This window comes from Hyperolius riggenbachi, chromosome 3 (assembly GCF_040937935.1).
Source record: "Hyperolius riggenbachi isolate aHypRig1 chromosome 3, aHypRig1.pri, whole genome shotgun sequence".
In the NCBI taxonomy this organism is placed as follows: domain Eukaryota; kingdom Metazoa; phylum Chordata; class Amphibia; order Anura; family Hyperoliidae; genus Hyperolius; species Hyperolius riggenbachi.
The window spans coordinates 100,191,105-100,213,826 of record NC_090648.1 but is presented as its reverse complement, the minus strand read 5'-3'; the positions used below and the strand labels follow the sequence as shown (position 1 = coordinate 100,213,826).

The 22,722-nt window shown below is 46.9% G+C and overlaps 1 protein-coding gene across 1 annotated transcript in view; it reads left to right on the top strand.

Moving 5' to 3' along the window:
• Positions 1 to 9,192: 9,192 nt before the first annotated feature.
• BMP1 (bone morphogenetic protein 1) overlaps positions 9,193 to 22,722 on the top strand; it is a 150,102-nt gene continuing 136,572 nt past the window's right edge. The window contains exon 1 of the mRNA XM_068274693.1: positions 9,193 to 9,428. Coding sequence (XP_068130794.1) covers positions 9,284 to 9,428 — 145 coding nt within the window. The 5' untranslated portion in view covers positions 9,193 to 9,283. The remainder of the gene's footprint in view (positions 9,429 to 22,722) is intronic.

Sequence of the window (22,722 nt, the reverse complement as noted above, 5' to 3'; positions counted from 1 at the left end):
AACACAGGGGCGTATATATACAGTATGTAGCAAAGATCCGGAACTGGTTAAAGTCCTACCTTTTAAAATGGCAAGAAATACTATAAGGATGTTATATGTACACTTCTGATGAGCCACTTTGGTCACTGTGTCCCATGTCTCACCATCTCTCTGAAGAGCAGGCTCAAAGGCCGTTTAATTAAAGTAGGATTATACTTTCAAAGCTAAAATTTCAGTAACTACTCTTAGATATATAAAAGAACATATGAAAGCATTCCCAAGTATTCCCTGTGTGTAAAAACTATTACTTTCACAGCAGAGAGCAGTACATGCTTTCTTGTCTCTGGCTAATCTGCAATTGTAATCAGTGCCGGCCAGGAGACACTCTTTGCCTGTGTCCTGGTTCTGCTCTATCTTCCCTCTGCTGAATGGACACATTGCCCTGGCAACAGCTGTGCAAAAAAAAAAGAGTAGCGATTGAAATTTTAGTTTTTGGACTATGATGTCAGTTTAAAGAGTTGATGTAGAGGCCATTTCCTCCTTTCTCATCGGTATTATGGCAGTCACCCCTCTGCTATATCTGCACTGTGGACCAGAGATGGGCCGGACTCAGTATCAATCTCCTCACCCAAAAAGTGAAGTCATTCCTGGTCAACTTCTCTTCTCGGGCCCACAAGATCATGTGGAAAGGGACATTGCGCTACAAATCAAGTGTCTTAGTAGCTAAACTTGATATTAATGGTTGGCAACAGATGATCAATCAGGGAGCAGGCAGGGCCGGATTTGTACTTTTTTACACCCTAGGCCCAGTATCACTAACCGCCCCCCCCCCCCCCCCCCCCACACACACACATTTTTTTCTAACCGACCTTTCGCAGTGCGCATTAGTTTAAATTTGAGTCAGAACCATTTAGAACAGCAGTATCAATTGGAACACTCATCCCTGCTCCCAACAAAGAAAAGAACAGCATCTCCTTCAGCGAGTGTGATTTTAAAGCAAACTTGAGAGGGGGGGCAAATTCTATTTTAATTACCTGAGGGTTCTTTCAGCCTTTCATAGCCTTTCAAGTCCCTTGGTTCCTGCCTGGTCCATTCCATTGTGTTGCTACTCCCTCTAAATTATCAAAAGTGGTGGGCTACTGCGCACATATGTGGCCCAGGTTGCACATCTCCTTGATTGTGCTCCCATGGCAGGGAGCATACTATTCATGCGCAGAACGATCCTATTGAGGAGGTGCGCGGCCTGGGTCACGCATGTGCAGTAGCCACGACTGGTCTACTGGACAAGCTTCTGGAGGGGGATAGCGACACAGCCTAACAGACAGTGAAGAAATGAAGGGACCTGTAAAGCTATGAGGGGCTAGAGGAAGCCCCAGGTAAGTAGATTCAAACTTTTTCCCATCTCAGGGATTTTTTAAAGGAAAAAGATATATACTTACCTGGGGCTTCCTCCAGCCCCCGGTAGTCGGTTTGCTTGGTCATCACCATTCTCCCACAATGAAGCCCACAATCCAGCCCAGTCGGAGGGCCCCTGATTGAAATACCAGAAGCAGAACATTAGGGGACCACAGTCAGCAAAGACAGAGGATGGGGAGTGGTAAGAAGCCCTAGGATATATAATTACCGAATATAAAATCACATTAATTGTAAAGGGGAGGGGAGCCCTCAGTAAACATCACCACCCAGCAACTGTTATTTCACATTTGATTTTTGCAGTCCGTGACACATGACATGATGCTGTAGGCAGCAGATGATTTCTAACTCTATATCTTTAACTTACAATCAAAGGTTAGGGTGGGTGCAGACTCCAGACACAAAGGGGAGGGGGGGGGGTCTCTTTCTCCAGGGTGCCCGTGCACTGCAGCTCCTATGATCCATCACCCCAGCGGCACCACGAGACTTCCCCATTCACTACAGTCTCCTGGCCAGCGCCTGTGCTGTGACGTCACTGATTGACAGCGGGGGCGCCCTGTTACAAGATGCGCTCTCCCTCGCTCTCACCGCCGCAAGTTGGAAGCTCGGAGCTCAGCTGCCTGGGGTTGGGAGAGTCTGTGGTGTACCAGCCGGATGGCAGCTGGCGGCTGCCAGGTGCACCGTGCAGGCAGGCTCGCTCGAGTCAATGGCAGCAGCAGCCGGCATCTTCACTATCTATTGGCGCATTGCTCCCGATTTCCTCCTCAGTCCTCAAGGGTTCCCGCCTCCTTGTAACCAGGCAACCGCCTCGCCTCTGCTCACTCACATCGCGCACAGAGCGGCAAGCGGGGCGGGCGGCTGCAGACAGTTGCGGGCGGCTAAGCTGACAGCCTATAGAGGCGAGTGACAGATACAGTCAGTTAACCTGTCACCAGCGGCCGCCCCATGGAATGTTACAAATGTAATTCGCCCTAGTCCTGTGCCTCGGAGGCCTTTCCACAAATCCGGCCCTGGGAGCAGGAAAGGATGAAATCAAAATGCGCAACTTCAGCACCACCAATCGAACAGGTCAGGAACAACAGGTCACTGCAAACACTGGCAGGCAAAAAGAAGGTCTTCCAGCACAGAGGGCAGGAAGTAGTCGCATTAATTGCAGAACATATTTCAGCAAGTGCCAGTATGGGCATCACGTTAAAAAGGTGCATACACACACAATAACTGCCACCCGTAGCAATAAGCAATTGGGTCAATCCCTAGGGTGACATTTCCAAGAATAAATATTAATATTTATTTAGTGCCGACATCTTCGGCAGTGCTGTTCAGAGTATATAGTCATGTCCCTATCCTTAGAGAACAATCCCTGCCATAGTCATATATCGATCATAGGATATGGGCAATTTAGGGGGAAGCTAATTAACTTATACATTAGACGGATCCATTTCAAATTCAGTCATAACGACTTGTAGGGTCGCTGGGCCAGATTTATCAATAGCGTCTGAGAGAAAAATCTTAAGCCTCATCTACACGCGTAGATGACGCTCCGATGTGTATTATCAATCGAGCCGCTGACGCGGCTCGATTCATAAGATCCGACAGGTCGGATCTCGCCACCGCCGATTCCCTGCTCGCTCCCCGCGAGGGTACAATGGCAGGGAATCGAGCTGAAGATAAGCGGCACCGGCGGGGACGAGCTGAGGATCGAATACGACGCACGCGCGGGCGAGTGGGGACGCGGCGGGGATGCGGAAGAGGCTATCCGGCGGCTAATCGAGCCGCCGGATCGCCTCGTGTAGACGGGGCTTTAGGTTTCTAAGAAGAAGGTGCAATTTCCTTCTAAAAGGAATAAGAAGGATTCTCAGAAAGAGCGCAGTCTGTGAGGTAAGATGTACTGTGGCAGCTTTAAGGCTTTGTTCACATTATAAATTGCAAACGCTGAGCGTTTTTGTACGTGATTTTTTCAAGCGATTCCCGGCGTTTTCTGAGCGTTGAGCGATTTTGTGTAATCGCTTTTCTAAGCGCTTTTGATGAGCGATTGAGATTGACGTTAGTCAAGAAGTGAACTCTTTGACTCGAAAAAGAATAAATACATTGGGCTTGATTCACTAAGACAAATAGCATGCCTTATCAGAGTTAACACATCTTATCAGAGGTCACATGCCCTACCAGAGTAGCATAATGAGTGCTAGGAACTTATGCCTGCTAATTGGTAATGAGGAGAGCTTCACTCCTCCTGCCCTGAGCCCCTGGGGGTCCAATCACTTTAAAGGACATTATCCCCGCACTTTTATTGGAAGCATCACAATGAAACGCCAACACCTGGGATAAGTGAAGAGATTAATCTCCTCCCCAGGCTGTTATCTTACACATTACTGCTTCATGAAAAGACTAGAGGTGGTCAATGAAATGCTAATTTTGCTAGCTTGCACATATTTTATGCAAATTGGATGCATCTTCCATTGAACTTGCCCAGAAGATGGGTATAATCAGCATATCATTAACTATCTCTGTTCCTATGTTCTTCTGGTCCCAGAGCACCAACAACACCAGGAATCTCTGCAAGACTGGACATCCAAACAGTATACAGACATCTGCTGAAAATGTATAAAATCGCATGTATACCTCTTACGTTCTTTCTTTAGAACTCATCAGAATGTAATGAAATACTCTCCCTTACATGCGTAAGGCAAAGCCCAACACTCACCTTCCCAGATCTTTCTTTGTTACTAAAGGGGATTGGGGTACATGACATTACAAACATTTTTGCTTATATTTGATGCAGCTGTTCCCGAGAAAATCCCATTGTACAAGACAGTCGCATGGCCCAGAGGTCTGTTTACAATTTGTAAAGAGTACTTCCTGTGGGTGGTGTTCAGACCAGAGAAAGTTTGCGCAGAACATTTGCTTTTGTTGAACACAGTCAAGCTGCATCTGGCATATACACAGGGAGTCAGCACTGCAAAGTGCGAACACCAGCCAAACAGGTAATAAGAATATGTTGCAAACAATGACATATCGTATTTAATAAAACCTGTCCCTGTATCTGTGCATCCGTTGTGCCTGGCACTCATGCGCGGCATACAGGGAATATGTTGGCGCTTTATAAATAAATAATAATAATAATAATAATACTTTGGACAGCAGTCATGGACAGGTGCGCACGTCTATCATGGACGTGTGTTGGAGGGGGAGGGTTTGCGGCTGTGGCCTAAAGCCAGTTTTTTAAGGGGTGGGATTTTTTTATAAGGTAGTTCCACATAATATACTGGTACACAACACACACACACACACAAGCTTGAACTAGGACTTTAAAGTATACTTGTAGGGAAATAAAAAGCGCCCCATATGGGCACTCACCTTAGCAGAGGGAGCAGGGGTAGGGAACCTTGGCTCTCCAGCTGTTGAACTACAAGACCCACAATGCATTGCAGGAGTCTGACAGCAACAGTCCGGATTAATAAGGCAAATGCATGCTGGAATTTGTAGTTTTATCACAGCTGGAGAGCCAAGGTTCCCTACCGCTTTTCTGTCCTCCTTCACCGGGCCGTTACAGCTCTGTCCCCACTGCAACAATCGACAATAGCTTGTTGTCAGCTTGAGCATGCGCAGTAGTACGGACCCGCTCGGGCCTTGTTGGAAAAAGCTGAGCCTGATTGGATCTGTGCTACGGGCATGCGCAAGTCATCTACACCTTCGCTGGAGCACAGCCCCGTTTGTACTGTGCAAATGCAGTGTGGCCACACTTCAGAGGTCACTGCTCACAGACAGCTTGGTGGAGAACAGGAGAAGCCTCTGGAAGATCTGCAGTTTGAAGATAACATTTTATGATATTTGTTGCAAATGACTTGTATTGGGATTATATACATGTGTTATATAGATTTTTGTCCTAAAGTAAATATATCCTTTTGGCTAGGTATGGAAAACTATGCTTTACTATTACTGTTAGCGCATGCAGTGCGTTACAATGCGCAAGCTGTTAAACCGCAATGCACCCGCAGAGTCACAAAGAGTCCATCATGCCATTGTGAACGTAGTCTAATGCTGGGTATACACGGCTCGTTTTCGCCACTCGATTCTCCCTTTCGATTGTTTCACCACTCAATTCTGCAGTCGGTTCACTTATCTTCCGCTCGTTTTTCTTATTTTCCATTCACTTCTATCACAAATCGAGCGGCGAAGCGATCGTGCCGGAGATTGGACATGTCGGAAATTATCTATCGACCCACCTAAATGGCTCAAAAACGAACCGTGTATTCCCAGCATTAGGCCCAGTTCACACTTGCATTTAAAAATGGTCCATTCGCTGACCGGGTAAGAAACCCTCCTTCCCTCCCTCACTCGCTCAGCAGACCAGATTGGAAAGGGATCCTTTTGCCATATACTGTACAAATGGAACGAATCCAATGTTAACCGTTCACGTGCAACCGTTTGTACAGATCGGTCTGTCTGTTCAGCTGAACGGCCTGCAACTTTCTTGCAGCACCAAATGTTCTGGACCGCTGAGTGGGAGCAATCACACTAGTGAAGAAATGGACCGTTCTAAGGGCCAAAATCCACTGGGGGTAAAGGTCGGGGGGGGGGGGGGGGGGGTTGGATGTGGGGATGCTCCACTGGGGGGTGGGGTATGCTCCACTGGGGTCGGGGGATATGGGGATGCTCCACTGGGGGTGGGTTGTGGAGACTGGGGATGCTAAACTGTACCTGAGCGGGCGGGTGAAGTGGGTTTCTTACTTAGGCTTCTGTCTCTTCCCCTTGCGTCTAACATTGCGTCATCTGACGCAACGTGGCACGCAAAGGGAAGAGACGGAAGCCTTGGTAAGAAGCCCTCCTTCCCTCCCTCACTCGCTCAGCAGACCAGATTGGCAACGGATCCGTTTGCCAGTGTGGTCCAAGCCTACGGATCCGGTGAAGCGGAGACCAGAACCGATTTACCGGATCCGTTTGGCTTTAAAATACCAGTGTGAACTGGGCCTAACAGTCTGTATGAAACAGATTCATTAATTCTTCTGCCCCATATTAAAACCAATGACAAGGATAGACAGGTTCTCTTGTACATAGTTTTAGTATGTACTGGACAGCTGAGGCAGTTTGAATAAAAATCACCTATATAGCCTAGAGCTAAGTCTGCACATAGGAATCCAGAATGAAGTGACACACTGCACATACCAGATAGAGAAATGAAGTTTTGCATATATTGGATTGGAGAAGGAATGTTATGCTCTGTATGTACCTGCTAAATTACAGAAAATTGTTTTGCCTATTCAGGTGTATTTAGAAACATAGAGAAAGATACAGGTAAAATGGAATCAATCATTTTGAAGCTCTAATCTAGTTTAGGCTCATCTTTGAAAACAGAATTGCAAACAAATGCACTTATTTAAAAAAAAAATGTACATTTAAAGTAATATTTTAACAATGTTCAGTTTTGCAATAAAAAATGTAAAGCTATGGCTGCAACCATACACAGCAGAGGCCTGATCCTCACCGCCACCAACCTGAACTCCCCCAATACCTCTCCTCAGCACTCAGGCAGGTCACTTGTACATGCAGCAGTGTGATGCTAAGCCTGGGGAATGGCCAACTTTGATCTCAGCCATAGCCAGCTAGACACAACTCCCTGCCGAATGAAGCTACCCTGCACATCTGTCCAGAGGGAGAAGAGATACTCTGTACACCTCTCCAGAAGGAGAAGAGATACCATGTACACCTCTCCAGAAGGAGAAGAGATACTCTGTACACCTCTCCAGAAGGAGAAGAGATACCATGTACACCTCTCCAGAAGGAGAAGAGATACTCTGTACACCTCTCCAGAAGGAGAAGAGATACTCTGTACACCTCTCCAGAAGGAGAAGAGATACTCTGTACACCTCTCCAGAAGGAGAAGAGATACCATGTACACCTCTCCAGAAGGAGAAGACATACTCTGCACACCTCTCCAGAAGGAGAAGAGATACTCTGTACACCTCTCCAGAAGGAGAAGAGATACCATGTACACCTCTCCAGAAGGAGAAGACATACTCTGCACACCTCTCCAGAAGGAGAAGAGATACACTGTACACCTCTCCAAAAGGAGAAGAGATACACTGTACACCTCTCCAGAAGGAGAAGAGATACACTGTACACCTCTCCAGAAGGAGAAGAGATACACTGTACACCTCTCCAGAAGGAGAAGAGATATTCTGTACACCTCTCCAGACTTGTATGGCAACCACTGCTTTCCCGTCACTCATACAAAGTCCTCAGATCAGCACCACCTTCACTACCTATACTGGGGGGACACCTTGGCTACCTATACTTGGGGGACACCTTGGCTACCCATACTGGGGGAAGCTACCTATAATTGGGAGGACACCTTGGATGCCTACACTGTGAGTGGCTACCCATAGTAAGGGGAAACCTTGGCTACCCACACTGAGTGGCTACCTATACTGAGGGGACACCTTGGCTACCCATACTGTGAGTGGTTACCTATTGTTAGGACACACCTTGGCTACCTATACTGAGGGGACACCTTGGCTACCCATACTGTGAGTGGCTACCTATAGTTAGGAGACATCTTGGCCACCTGTACAGAGGGGACACCATGGCTACACATACTGGGGGGATGCTACCTATAATGGTGAGGGCACCATATACCTATTCTGGGGGTGGCTGCCTATAATGGGGGGTTGCACCTTTGGCCACCTACCTTGTTTTTTATTTGTTTGGTGGATTGGGGTTGGCTGTCTAGGAGCCCCTTACTGTGGAAGCGGGGCACAAAAACCCAATTCAGGTCATTTCGGCATGCGCTCTTCCCCGAGGTGTGCGTTGACCAGGCTGGGAGCCACCACATACATAGGGCTTGATTCACAAACCCTTGCTAACTGTTAGCACGGGCATGCTAAACAGTTAGTACATGAAGTGCCGCTCGCAGACTTTTTGTGCGCGCAAAGTGCCGCATTTGCGCACGATAACGCATGCTTTTCCATGCAAAAGTCCACGATTGCAGAAAGTCCGGCCAGCGGCACTTCACGTGCTAACTTTAGCACGGGTTTGTGAATCAAGCCCATAATGTTATCATGTCTATGACCGCGCAGCAGTGCAATGCGGTGCTGGTGATAGCCAGACCCCGAATTACTTCTCCCTCCGAGTTGCTACGATGCGGAAGGGGAATAGTAATGCTAACGCTGCAGAAGAATTTGCAGCAGCAGGGTGAACTGTCATTCGTCTCACCCTGCGCCAAAGTTACCGGGCAGCGAAACTCGTATGTACGCCAAATACCTTAGCTGCACCCGCTTGCAACGCTCACCAAAACGCAGCAATTTTCTCTTGTGTGCGAGGTAGGCGATACCCTGCACATACCTGAAGATGTCAGACACATCATGCTCAGCACCCACCTGTAGTGCCCCTCAGCAGAGCTCTCCAGAGAGAGAAGATCTGCCTATACATGACTGCTGGTGCACACACTGCCTGAGAGGATCAGGGATAGGAGCCATGCTCTGCATGCGTCTCCACACATGACCCTGCTGCAGGATAAATGAGGAATGCTCTGCAGAGGGGGACGCCGCGATGCTCTGCACACCACCATACACAGCCATGATACCCATTCTCCTCGCGTTACGTCTCATCGGGTCAGACTAAACCAACAGCATCCCAGCCGAGCTCGGCGCTGTGCCCAGCAGCCTCCAATCCCCGGGCAAGCCCTGAGAGAGGGGCGAGAGGTCCGCACGGCTCTCCTCCTCCCTCCCCATTAGGACACAATGATATCCCACGGGCTGCAGAGGGGGCTGATCCGTGCGAAGCCCGCCTCTCTGAAACATCACATCCCAAAAAGAGAGGCAGAGAAAAGGCGAGCAGAGGCAGCCCTGCCACAGCTACAGCTGCTGCCGCCACCACCATCACCACAGCCGCCGGGATGCCCGGGACTGGCTCTCTGCTGCTGCTATGGCCGCTGGCTGCACTGCTTCTGCTGCTGGCACAGGGGCAGGATTACTCGGATCTCTACCAGGAGCTGGACGAGCAGGAGGACTACATAGACTACAAGGACCCCTGCAAGGCTGGTGAGAGGGGGGAGGAGGGGGAGAAATGAGGGGATAAGTGAGGGGGAAGGGATCACACACAACTTTACATACTTCACATGCAACTTTATTATTTCTCCCTGAGGTGTCTGACTGTCCCCCTGACAGGAGTGTATTATCTGCACTTGTGTACTATTGGCTGTACTTGTGTATTGAGGGTGATGGGGCTGACTGTCACCCTTTGGACCTGTGTACAGGAGGCTTATCACAGCTGACAACTGTACTTGACTTTCCTGAACAGCTGGAGGGGGAAATTAGGCGTTTAGGGGTTGGTTTGTGAAAGCTGATGCCTGAATTCACTGAAAACTAACACTTTATTAATTTGATGCACATTCAAGGTTGGGGAATTTTAGAAATTTCTAAAGCCTTTTTTTATTTTATTTTTTTATTTTTCTTTTTTCTTCAGTGTATTAATAAATTCATTTTTTTAAAAGGCTTCCAAACATGGATTTAATCTTCTTTACATGTTACAGGCGGGTGTTGAATATTACAAGTTCACCAGCTTTCCAGATCTTGATTCTTTCTAATCATTTCCTGTGGAGAACTGGTGTTTTTGTTTTTTTTGTTTCACATTACTCTGCATCTGCCAGAGATTTACTGAGATTCTTTGCTTGGCGTTTTATATTTTTGTATGTCTGGGGGGTGTTTTATAAATATGAAAGTATATGTCACTATTTGTGACCTTATAATCAGTGCTATAGTACTGTACGCTGTGCAGTCTTCCCATTGGTGTAGCCATTGGTTGACTTGCAGCTCTTTTTGAAGTGAGGGTCCTTTTTCACAAGCAGTTGATCAGCAGTGAAAAGGCTCTCACAACTGCTCACTGCTGCCTAGTAACTGCTCACTGTTGCTTGCTAACTGCTCACTGAGAGCACAGTCCAACCACCCGTGGAAAAGTGATCTCAATCGATTGCGTTCTGTTGCAACAGACAATATCATCGCATCCCAACGTGATGCAACGATTTTTTTATGGTACGTTCACATAGGATGTTGTGTTGCGAGTCCCGTTAGAGTAATGCAGTGTGTTTACTGGATAATGTGCGCATTGAAGCCCCATCTACACAATACGATTCTTTGTACGGATTCGATTACGATTCTATTTACGATCCGATTAAATCCAACATGTGCGATAAGGATTCGATTCAATCCTTATCGAAGGAAATGTTGGATTTAATCGGATCATAAATAGAATCGTACAAAGAATCGTATCGTATAGATTGGGTGGCAGCAAAGCATTCTTTCATTGTATGGTCAGTGCAAGTTTTTTCACTGTTATGTAGCAATGCTATTGCACCGCACAGTGTGAAAGGACCCTAATTGGCAGAGTTGAATGTTAAAGGACAACTGTAATGAGAGAGAGAGATATGGTGGCTGTCATATTTATTTCATTTTAAACACCAGTTGCCTGGCAGTCCAGCTGACCTTTCCTCTGCCTCTGTTAATTTTGGCCACAGCCCCTGAACAAGCATGCAGCAGATCTGACAAAATTAGTTGCGTGTTTGTTTCTTGTGTTATTCAGAAACTACTGCAGCCAAGAAGATTAGCAGTATGCCAGGCAACTGGTATTGTTTTAAAAGGAAATCAATATGGCAGCCTCCATATTTATCTCACTTCAGTTGTCTTTTAGGCCTCTTTTTCCATGGACAGTTTATAGGCAGTGAAATGCCTCTCAAGCTCTCACAACTGCCTGCTGCTGCCTGGTAACTGCTCACTGCTGCCTGATAACTGCTTATTGAGCACACAGTTCCACTTATCGTGGAAATAAGGCCTTAAATTGGACATAAAATTCCTACATGTGAAATGGTGAAAGATATTGTAGTTGTCCATTATGTCACCTATTGTCACCTGTGTGTCAGCAGTATTGTATCACTTGGTGTGTGTGTGTGTGTCAACTTTTTAAAAAAAAAAAAATCATACAGTTCTATTTTTTATTTAAAGTATGGATTTCGTAGTTTGATCAAAAACTCTTTGGGCTGGAACCCACAGGAGCGCTTTTGGCAGCGTTTTGGCAGCACTGCGATACGCTAGCAGTTTGCCAAAACGCTGGGCTAATGTTAATGGATGGGGCAACTTCCACAGGAGCGTTTGCGTTTCTCAGAAACGCAAACGCAGGACCTGCAGCATTTTGGGAGCGTTAGCGCTTCAATGTAAAGTATTGAACCGCTAGCGGAAACGCTCAGCAAAAAGTAAACTGAGCGCTTTTGCGGTTCAGCACACTGTAACAAAATGAAAAATAATTCACAGGACCAATCAGGAAAAAACGCAAAACGCTACGCACCCGCTGGGCAAAAAAATACAATGTTGCAAAACATGACCAAAAACGCACATGAATCCGCTTGCAAACCGCTCAGACAAAACGCTAGCGGTTGCGTTTTGCGTTTGCTGATTTCAGTGGGTTTCAGGCCTTTCCCCACAATGCTGATTAGACATTTATCAAATCATTTTAACAAAGTCGATCAGGATCCACCATCCAAATGAAAAGTTCCATTGGATTACTATGTACAGTCCATTTCATAAAGTAAGAGTGACTCTAGTCATTTCTTTTTGCACATGAACCCTGGGTCCTCATTACAAAGGCTCTACTGTGCTGAAAACCTTTTGATTCTCAATCCCAAGACTGGATTTATAAGAAGATTATCTAGTGGCTGGCAAAAAATGTGGATCCCTTTCTGGGGTCATATTTGACCATTGTAAGGATTAGTGGATGGAGATGATTAATTACTTGACAGCTAATTAATTAATCATTAACCTTCGAAATCTAATTAGACCCAGGCAGAGTTCCAGTTCAGCTAGAGGGGTGTTGATGCTCATTCAGGGCTCGTTTCCACTATCGCGAATCCGCATGCGTCCAACGCATGCAGATTCGCACATGTAATACAAGTGGATGAGCCTGTTTCCACTGTAGCGTTGTTAAGGTGCGTTTTTTTTTTCAGCGGTGAGAAAACGCACAAAAGAGCCGCAGAATTCGCCTGCGAGTGGAATTCATGCAAATCGCATGCAATGTATTTAATAGGGAAATCGCATGCGTTTTCCCCATGCGTTTTTTGCCGCAAATTCGCATAGGTACCAATGTAAATTCACGCAGGCCGTGACATGGTTAAAATCGCATATACCCTCACCTATGCGAATTCGCGGCAAAAAACTGCACGCAGAATCGCATCCGCATGCAATTTCATCAGCGGTGGAATCCAGGCGATTCCGCACCACAATAGTGGAAACGAGCCCTCAAGAGCAAAAGAAACTGACAAATCAGGATCCAGATAATGGGCTAGTGCACAGTGCATTAGCTGTGCTGCAGAATTAGGGCTGGGACCCAATGCAGGCACTTTGTGGCAGCACCTGAGATTTGCCATGATTTCCTGAAACGATTGCGGTTTAGCTTCCGTAGCCACTGATGCGATTGCTCTGGGATCACTACAAAACTGCGGCAAGCAGTGTTTTTTGCAATCGCACCGCTTTTAGTGGAACCAACCCTATCGGGATCCACTGGCTTTGCCAATCACCAGATTAGGATCCACTGCCAAAGCATGCTTGCTGGGTCCCATCCCAACTGCATGCCAACTCGCTGCCCATACAGTTCTATGGGCACTTCCACCTTCACAGCGGAACCTCTATCTGTGAAAGGACAAATGAAGTGAGAGGGATATGGAGGCTGCCATATTTATTTCCTTATAAACAATACCAGTTGCCTGGCTGTCTTGCTGATCTATTTGGCTACAGTAGTGGCTGACTCGCACCAGAAATAAGCATGCAGCTAATCTTGTCAGATCTGACAATGTCAAACACCTGATCTGCTGCATGCTTGTTCAGGGGCTGTGGCTAAAAGTATTAGAGGCACAGGATCAGCAAGGCTGCCAGGCAACTGGTATTGCTTAAAAGGAAAAAAAAACATGGCATCTTCTATATTCCTCTCGCTTCAGTTGTCCTTGAAGGTGGGAGTGTCAGGAACTGACTGCAAATTGCAAAGCACTATCCCAGTTGCTTTTGTGTGAACGTTTTGGGAGAGATTTGAGGTGCATTTTCTGTCGATTTAGGTGTGGTATTTATGCTGCAAGTCTTGCGATTTGCCCTAATTGCAATTGGTCCAGTAGGCTGCAGACCATAGACTTACATTAGCAAAGCGTTATTGAAACCGCCGCCGATTGTCGGAGCTCCCAAAACACTCAAAGCGCTCTGTTGTGTCCCAGGCCACATTTCGGCGGGGCGTATCCGCCGCTTCGTAGCGAAGCTTGCCCCGTTGTAATGCACCACCTATAGCGACGTTGACAGTGTGGAACGTGTAAAGCCGTTTGGCATACTGCAGTGCATTACCGCAAAACACGTGCATTGACAGTGAAGCATACTTTTCATTGACTATATGCTTCTTTGTACTTCACTGTATGCAATGCGTGGGTAACGTGCGGTGCCACTTTCCTGTTCCCGCATTTACAGGGAATGCACCGGCCACTGTGAACACAGCCTAAGGCTGACTGCTAAGAAACTGATGCGTTCTATCTTATCAGTTGTTCTATAGCATTGCATTGTGAAAAGCTTTCGGTTAAATCTCATATAAGGTGAGGGATGCAAGATTCCAGCACTCAGTAGTACTGCAGCAGGAGACTTGACTAGTCTGCAAAGATGTTATGACCGTAAGGGTCCCTTTAAAAAGCGTGCTTAAGCTAAGTGCAGATGGCAAGTATTTCATGGAGAGGAGGAGAGGCAAGGCTGGCACTGCGATTAGGGATCTTTATTGGCAACAAAGTAAAAGTACTACAGTCATCAATGCAGGTAGAGGCTACAGCAGATCAAGTGGGCGCCAGGTCAGAGTCCCCCTGTGGAGCGGTGCAAAACAGACTCATATAAGGTGAATTGACCCTTGGTGAACCATGGACACTGGGCTGCACATCAGTTGTCCGTTCAGTTATAACTGACAGCAACTGATTTGGAATGGACCCTTCGGGTCCTTTTACACTAAATCAGTTGCTCTATGTTTTAACTGAAAGAAAACTGATTTACAAAGTAATGCCCATGTTTTCCTATGGCTCAGTTCACACTATACATGTTTTAACTGAGAGGTGTTTTTCACAATGCACTGCTATGGAAAATTAAGACGCATCAGTTTTTCAGCGTATAGTGTAAGGGCCCGTTTACACTGCACGCGTTTTCCAGCTGCATTTTGGAAACGTGTGCAGGAGGCCGACACGCACGACATCAGACAGTGCATAGAGTGCACTGTCTGATGTTCACACTGCATGCGTTCCGGACCAGTGCGGTCCGGGAACGCATGCTGCAAAAACGCGCGGCTGTCCCATTCACTTTTCAGTGATGGGATCAGCCACGCAACGCATACAAACGCGGATGGCGTGCGTTCTCATGCGTTGCGTTCCGCATGCGTGACCGTCCATGTTTGTAATGTGAATGGCCCCTAAGGCCTCTTTTCCACGGACTGTTGATAGGCAGTGAAATGCCTCTCAAACTCTCACAACTGCTCACTGCTGCCTAATAACTGCTTGTTGCTGCCTGGTATCTGCTCACTGCTGCTTGGTAACTGCTTGCTGAGCACACAGTTCAACAGTCCGTGGAAAAGAGGCCTCATGCTCATTTTACTCCATTTTGTAGTAGAGCTGTTTATTAGTTGGCTCACAAGTCACCAATTCCATGGGGCCTGTAATTAGGTTAATTAGTTGCGGCCTGACGTGTCTCTAGGAGGCTCAACGCTGTGCAGCGCTGCCAGGTGGCAGAGAACAATCCGTTTACCAGGAACTCTGCAGAAGTCAGTGATGGAGTTTTCCCAGATAAAGCTGTGTAGTTTCCGGAGACACATTGATGTAGATACACGATGCTGCCACACAGGCAGTCTGGTCCTGTCCACAGAGGGAGCTCTGAGCACGTTCTTCCATTTACATGACTCTAGTGAGAATAGGACCGGCTATGTGTCACTGTGATGGGTTATGTGGAGACTAATGAGCAATGCATTCACTGCATTTTTCTGCATCCCAGAGGCGTTTATAGCAATAGATGTAACTTAAAACCGCAAGGCTGCAAATTCCAGTGTCTCTTCTTTTTACTAAAATGCGGATCAAGCATTGATAAAAGATGAAAAATGAGCCTGAAATAGGGACACAGACTTCAATAAAACTCCAATTAGGGCAGGGTGAGTTCACACTATGCAGGGTGCCGCATGTAAATACTGTACACTAATCATACAGCATGGCCACTTTCTACAGCGCCTTTGTGGATAAACTGTGTGATAATGAGCACAGTACATAGCAATTCTTCATGCTATGAAAATAATGTGAGCGCTGCATGATGCCTGTGTATAGTGCGGGCATTACACAACACACATGGCGTGAACTTGGTCTAAGGCTGGTTTCACAGTGGGACGTTACAGGCGCACGTTAGAGCAGCCTGTAACGCACCCCACCGCACAGCAATGAAAAATCAATGGGCTGTTCACAGTGCCCACGTTGCGTTAGTGTAACGCTGCGCCATAATATAACGTACTGCATGCAGTACTTTGTAAGCGGCAGAGCTGCGTTAGACTGTTTGCACATGCTCAGTAACGTTGGGGAGGAGCGGAGAGCGGCCAGGCACATGGCTAATTAATATTCACTGCACTCAGTGACATGCAGTGTTTACTTCCTGGAGCGGCCGCTCTGTGCGGCGATTGGCCGGCGGGACCACGTGATGCCGCATGCGTCCAAGAGCGCGCATCACGGCATCACTGACGCCAGAGTGAACTGCACAACGCGGCTCACTCTGACGTCCAAAGCAGGGAGCACCAGGCGTTGCGTTAGGGGCACGTTGTGCGACCATAACGTCCCCTAAAACGCAACGTCCTGGTGTGAAACCAGCCTAAGAGTACAGTTTAGAACCTGTGAAACCTTGTTCACATTATAGGTGTTTTTGGAAAATTTTAAGTGTGGGTGATTTTCAAAATAGCCCTGAAAGCGCTTGTGCAATTATTCTCATAGAGTTCATATCAGAGCTCTTTGTTTGCGATCCGCTTTGAAAAGCGGTGCTTGGGCCATTTTTTAGTCGATTTGCCACAATGGGAGGTATAGGAAAAACCGCAAAACGCTCACAATCGCTTTGGCAAGCGATTGCGTGGGCGGTTTAAAAGAAAAAAAAATACATTGTATTCTGGATTTTTTTTTTTTTTTCCGGATCAAAAGACTGAAGCGGTTTCCAAAAGCGCTTACAAAAATGCCCACAAAACCAAGCGAACGCGCAGAAAATCTCCGGAAAACGCTTTAAAAAGAACGCGGAAAAAAAAGCGCACCATGGACAGACACGCGAGCCGAACGCAATGTGAACAAGGCCTGAAGATGAAAAATGGCCTGTTCACCTTGAGTTATAAAATGCCGTGTTTAGTACAACACTTAAGGCCCGGTTCACATTAGCGTTCGCTATCAGTATTTTCCGGATCGGATCCGGACCGCATACTGTACAAACGGAACGTACGTTCCGCATAGCAATGTAATGTCTATGCGGACGTTCACACGCGTCCATTCCGTACGTACCGGAGCCGGATCGGATCCGGACTCCTGACTCTTTTCCAACATGCGCTATTTTTTGGGTCCGGATCTCCGGCCCACGCATCCTGACCGGAGCCTGACAGCACCATCAGGAACACAGAAACCAATGGGAAACGGAAGGCACAGAACACACTGCCTACAAAAACCTGACGTTCTACCCCACTTCCTATGCGTATCCAAGCGGCCATTTCGGATGGGGACACATCGGCCAAGCATGTCTGGAGTGGAGCAGCAGTGACAGACGTGCTGGAGCTGTTTTGGCAGAATGTCGGAGGTGGAGGTGAGGCCTACAGCGGAGGAACCTGATTCTACAGGTGCACCTTCTGCTGACCCCCAACATTTTTTTATTTAATTTCGCTATTTTTTTGCCCACGGATCCTGATGGCAGCCTGATGCATGCCTGATGCAAACGGACCGGATCCTGATCGGATCCTGATCGGAACCGTACGGTTCCGATCAGGTCCTGATCCGATCAGGATCCGGTCCGTTTGCAAGGCAAAACGCAAGTGTGAACGGGGCCTTATAAACACAAAATCGAATGGTAAATGCATCCTATGTTAGTAATGTGAGCGTGCCATAAATGCTGAAAGTGGGACACAGTGGAAGATTATGGGAATGGACATTGTCAGCTTCCAATAAGCTGGTCATTGCATGCAGACCGCTTACTTGTCCGCAACAGAAAAAAATTCTCATTGGTTCATGGTGGACCAATGAGAATCCTCCATTTTGCTAGGTAGGATTCACATTTTGTTTTTGTTTTGTGTTTTTTTGGTTTTTACAAGCTGGCAGGAAGCCCTCTGTTTCCTGGTCTCCAGGAGAAGTGGTGGAAGTACCAGCGGACAGGTGGCAACACAAACACAGTGGATGGAATGTGTACGTGGTCAGTGCGTCCTGAGCGAATGCGCTTTCTGCACTGTGTCCGTATCTGTGGCGTTTGCATCGCATTTTGAATAGTCCCTAAGAGAATCTCTTCAGCAGGGATGCAAATGGCTATAAAAACCTGACTGAGATTTTAACCCATGCTATCCAAATCTACATGGAGGGGAGCTTCTCCTGGGATTCCAAGTTAAAAGTGAAAATTGTTACAAATGTATCTCGTTCCAAAAGTCTTTTTGTAACTATTTGCTGATGGCTATGAACTGGCTGCAGCTGAAATAACATTTCTTTGCAAGCCCAGAAGGTGTAGTTATAGACTGGACAGAAATCCCCATCATGCTGCAGGAGCCATTAGCTGCATTAATTGTACAAGATTTGGATATGATTTCTAGTGCAGGCTGATAGGAAACTGCTTACAACAGAGTTTGATCAGCTGTTCACTGGACGTGCCAATGAAAACAATTTGATAGTACGTGTAACGCTGTTTCCATGTGTGTAAACTCAAATAATGTGACAGAAGCTTTCTCAAAAACAAATGATCCAAGGGAGGAGTCATAGTGAATATGTGTATGATGAGTTGGCATTCCTGGCTGATTGGCAGTTGACCACAGATATGTTTGAAGTTGACCAAACCTGTGATTTAAAAATACATTACCTTTAGTCGAAGGAAGTCCCTGAGCCCAGAGGCTTCTCTACCCTCCTGAGCCCGCCGCTGGTCTCCAGGGCCCTCTTCTTCGTAGCTTCCGTCCATGAATGAGCATGGCTGCACTGCGCAGGTGGACTTGATGGCCTGTGCAGTAGCATGGAGGTACCCTGCTATTGCAGTGGTGAGGATGTCAGTTGCTGACACTCGTGAGACTAAAGCCTGGTACACACACTTCCAATTTTACTACTTCCATGTAGTATGAGAAAACAAAACTAGCTGGCGGTGGGGGACTGGAGGCTCGGTGAGTGACTGCAAGGGCACGGGATGGCTGCACGGGGCTGGTAGAAGCCCCAGGAAAGTTAATTTTTATTTTTTAATATTCCTGGCTTAAAGCGGATCTGAGATGAAAAACTAACTATAACAAGTAACTAGTCTATAGATCTTATCTGAAGTTTACACAGCATATCTAGCTTCAAAAGTTTGATTATTTATTCCTGTGATACAATGAAGGCAGCCATGTTCTGTTTGTCACAGGCTGAGGGCTGAGATGCTATCAGCTTGCCTGTGTGTAAATTCAGTCCCTTCTCCTCCTCCTCCTCCTCCTCCCTCCTCCCCTCTGCCTCTGAAATCTCTGGCTAGTAACCTCCTCCTCCTGAGACTGAGCTCCCATAAGCCCTTGCTACAGTGCCAAGGCACAAAAGGAGCTGTGGGCAAGGCTTGTTTAGTTCATAGGCAATTAGAGTATAAAACAGAACAAAAAAAGTATTTGGCTTGAGGAATGCCCTATAATATATGAAAGGAACACAATTATGCAATGAGTAAAAGTTTCTCGGAGCCACTTTAAGTGTCACTTACCTCTGGGAACATAGCCCATAATGCACACAGGCAGCTTTTATCAGTGTTTAATCAGCACCCCCATCTATCCGGAGGTAGGAAAGAATTGTGTGTAATCAGTGGCGCAACAAAAACCCCTGTTGGAGCCCTCTCCTCCTGCCTCCTATCTTGCATGTATTTTTACTTGCTCCAGCGCTGCATCAGATCTTATCATCTTCCTGTCAGCTGCAAGTTCAATACTGACATAGGCCTGGTGCACACCAAAAACCGCTAGCAGATCCGCAAAATGCTAGCAGATTTTGAAACGCTTTTTCTTATTTTTCTGTAGCGTTTCAGCTAGCATTTTGCGGTTTTGTGAAGCGGTTTTAGTGTAGTAGATTTCATGTATTGTTACAGTAAAGCTGTTACTGAACAGCTACTGTAACAAAAAAGCCTGTCAAACCGCTCTGAACTGCCGTTTTTCAGAGCGGTTTGCGTTTTTTTCCTATACTTAACATTGAGGCAGAAACGCCTCCGCAATCCAAAATCTGCAGCAGCCCGAGAGTATGCGTTTCTGCAAAACGCCTCCCGCTCTGGTGTGCACCAGCCCATTGAAATACATTACCCAAGCGTATCCGCAGCCGCAAGCGGATCGCAAAACGCAGCCGAACCGCTCTGGTGTGCACTAGGCCATACTGCCGACTCCTGGTGCTTGTCATGTGATCGGGGGACAAGCATGCATCGCAGAGCGAGTGGCTGCCAGGAGGATGAGGACACCCCCATACAGTGCCGGAGCAGGGAATTATGCACTGCTCTGCTACACTTAACCTGCATGGGTGTGTATGGGACTAGCCATTCATGTGGGAAGGGGGGGTGAGTGTATGGAAAGGGGCCGACAGTCTTGCTTGGAGGAGTCTGTCGGGTAGTTGCTCCCCTACGTGGAAACTCACAAGTGTTGTATTTTATTTTCTCTTGTTGTTTTGTGGCTATAACGATCAGAAAAAATAGCTGCTTCTCAAAGCACAAAACATTCTTGCTGCACATTTGATGGCTGTGTAACTGTTATACGAATGTCAGTTCAAACCGGAAGGAAGTGCAGTTGATTGACCAAGTTTCATACAATTTAAATGTAAGGTGGAATCGACTGCATCTCATCAACCATCACTTGTGGGAGGGGGCAGCTAAACGTCCAAGCGGATGGGTCACTATGGTGCTAGGCGAAGGTCTGAACTATATGTTGCCTAGGGGTAAATGAATCGTGAGTGCATTCACAAAAATATTTCTCCCACTTCACAGACCTCTGAGATATTTCACAAAGTATGAATATTTTCTGTGTGTAGCCGAGCTCAGCCTATGGCTCTGCATGATGAGGTATGTCAGAGTGGGGAGATGCTGAGTAGGTGGAGGAAACGAGCAGTGTTCTCTTCTCAGCCACAGCTTCACTTCTCAGCTAGGAATAGCTGATTAGCGAATGGGATTCTTTGTTAAAGTTTACTTTACATTTTTAGTTTATGCCTTTTTTTCCCACAAGCAGCTGAAAGCAGTGAATTCACCACCTGTCAGCTGCTCCTGTCATCGGATAAGCACTTGCTAGCGCTCAGTGGGGCAGTGTACAAGTGTCCCCCCACCCACACCCAAGTTACGTTTGCCCTCAGATAAAAAAAAAAAAAATTTTTTTTTTCTTTCCTGCCCATCTCAGGTTCACTTTAACCAGTACACTATCTAGCCACTTACATCCATCCATTACATTAGTATAGCTGGTGCTCAGGTGGGAGTGCAGAGAGCCCATATTGCATGTCACATGGCATTCCTGTGGTGTTAGAAGGTCAGCTCCCACAGTCTGTCTAATGAGGCAGGCTCTGCCCAGTGGGGCCTTATTGGTTTAGTTAGGAAGCAGTTACTAAATTGGTTCTTTGACCTCTCTGCACATCAGAGGGATGCAACATTTTCATAGATCAGGGTTTTTTCCATCATATATATTTATTTTTTTCCTTCCCAACAAAAAACCATTCAGTCTTGGGTCCCTAATTTACTGGTACACACAAGGTAATATTTTACTTCCCAATTGATGAATCCTGCAATTGAAAATGATCAAATTGTCCAGGTAGAGGCATCATTCCTGCAGTATTTCTCTAGCTTTGGAAGAGCAAACACAGAAATTACACAAGCTTGCGTTTTCCCTGTGCGCTCTGCAATAGCCAGTGGGAACAGGGCAAACACACTCCCCCCAAAGTATTGTTTGGAGTTGCACTTGTTTTCATCAATTTTTTACTATGTTTGGTCCCTCCACAGAGCGCTTGGCTTGTCAGTCTCCTGCACAGCGCCTCACTTGCACCAGAGTGACACATAGGCCTGGTGCACATGCACCAGAGGAGTTTTTCTGAGTTTTTGAAACCTCCTGCTAATGTTATCCTATGTGTCCATGCACACTGGAGCAATGAGGTTTTGTAAAAAAAACAAAAAAAACATTGCATTACATTGGGAAGAGCTTTTGAAACCTCTAGCGTTTGGGGAGCTTTTCTGGTGTGTCTCAGCCCATAGACAGCTTTCCCCTCCTCTTCCCCCACATGCAGAAAGATCTCCTGCCACATAAACAAAGGCAGACACGCAGACACACGCATTGACACACTCATTCACACACTCTGCAAGTGAATCATACATGAAGAGACAACACAATTATTACACTGACTCATGCAGGACTTGTAGACAGTACAGAGTGGATGCTTATGATAAACAGGTCAGCAGAGGTTATGTCCTGGACATGAGCTAGGAAACTTTCAAACAGTACATAGATTTTTTTTTTTTTTTTTTTTGTCAAAATCTTAAAGGGAACCTAAACTGATATGGATTTTTCCTTTTAAAAAGAATACCAGTTGCCCGACTCTGCTGCTGATCCTGTGTCTCTAAAGCAGCGTACACACGCCGGACTTTAGGCAACAACGAGTCCGTCGTTGCCTCCCGCTGGGTGGGCGTGCCAGCGACAGTCCGGCGTGTGTACGCTCTGTCGTCAGACTGATACGGCTGTTTCTGAGCGATCCGCCGGGCGGATCGCTCAGAAACAGCCGTATCAGTCTGACGACAGAGCGTACACACGCCGGACTGTCGCTGGCACGCCCACCCAGCGGGAGGCAACGACGGACCCGTCGTTGCCTAAAGTCCGGCGTGTGTACGGACCTTAATACTTTTAGCCACAGCCCCTCAACAAGCATGCAGATCAGGTGCTCTGACTGAAGTCAGGGTTGGTGCACACCGAGCGGCTCTTTCAACGTTTCTGCAGCCGCTCGCGGCTGCGGATACGCTTGGTCAATGTATCTCAATGGGCTGGTGCACACCAGAGCGGGAGGCGTTTTGCAGAAACGCATACTCCCGGGGTGAGGCATTTTTTGGATTGTGGATGCGTTTCTGCCTCAATGTTATGTATAGG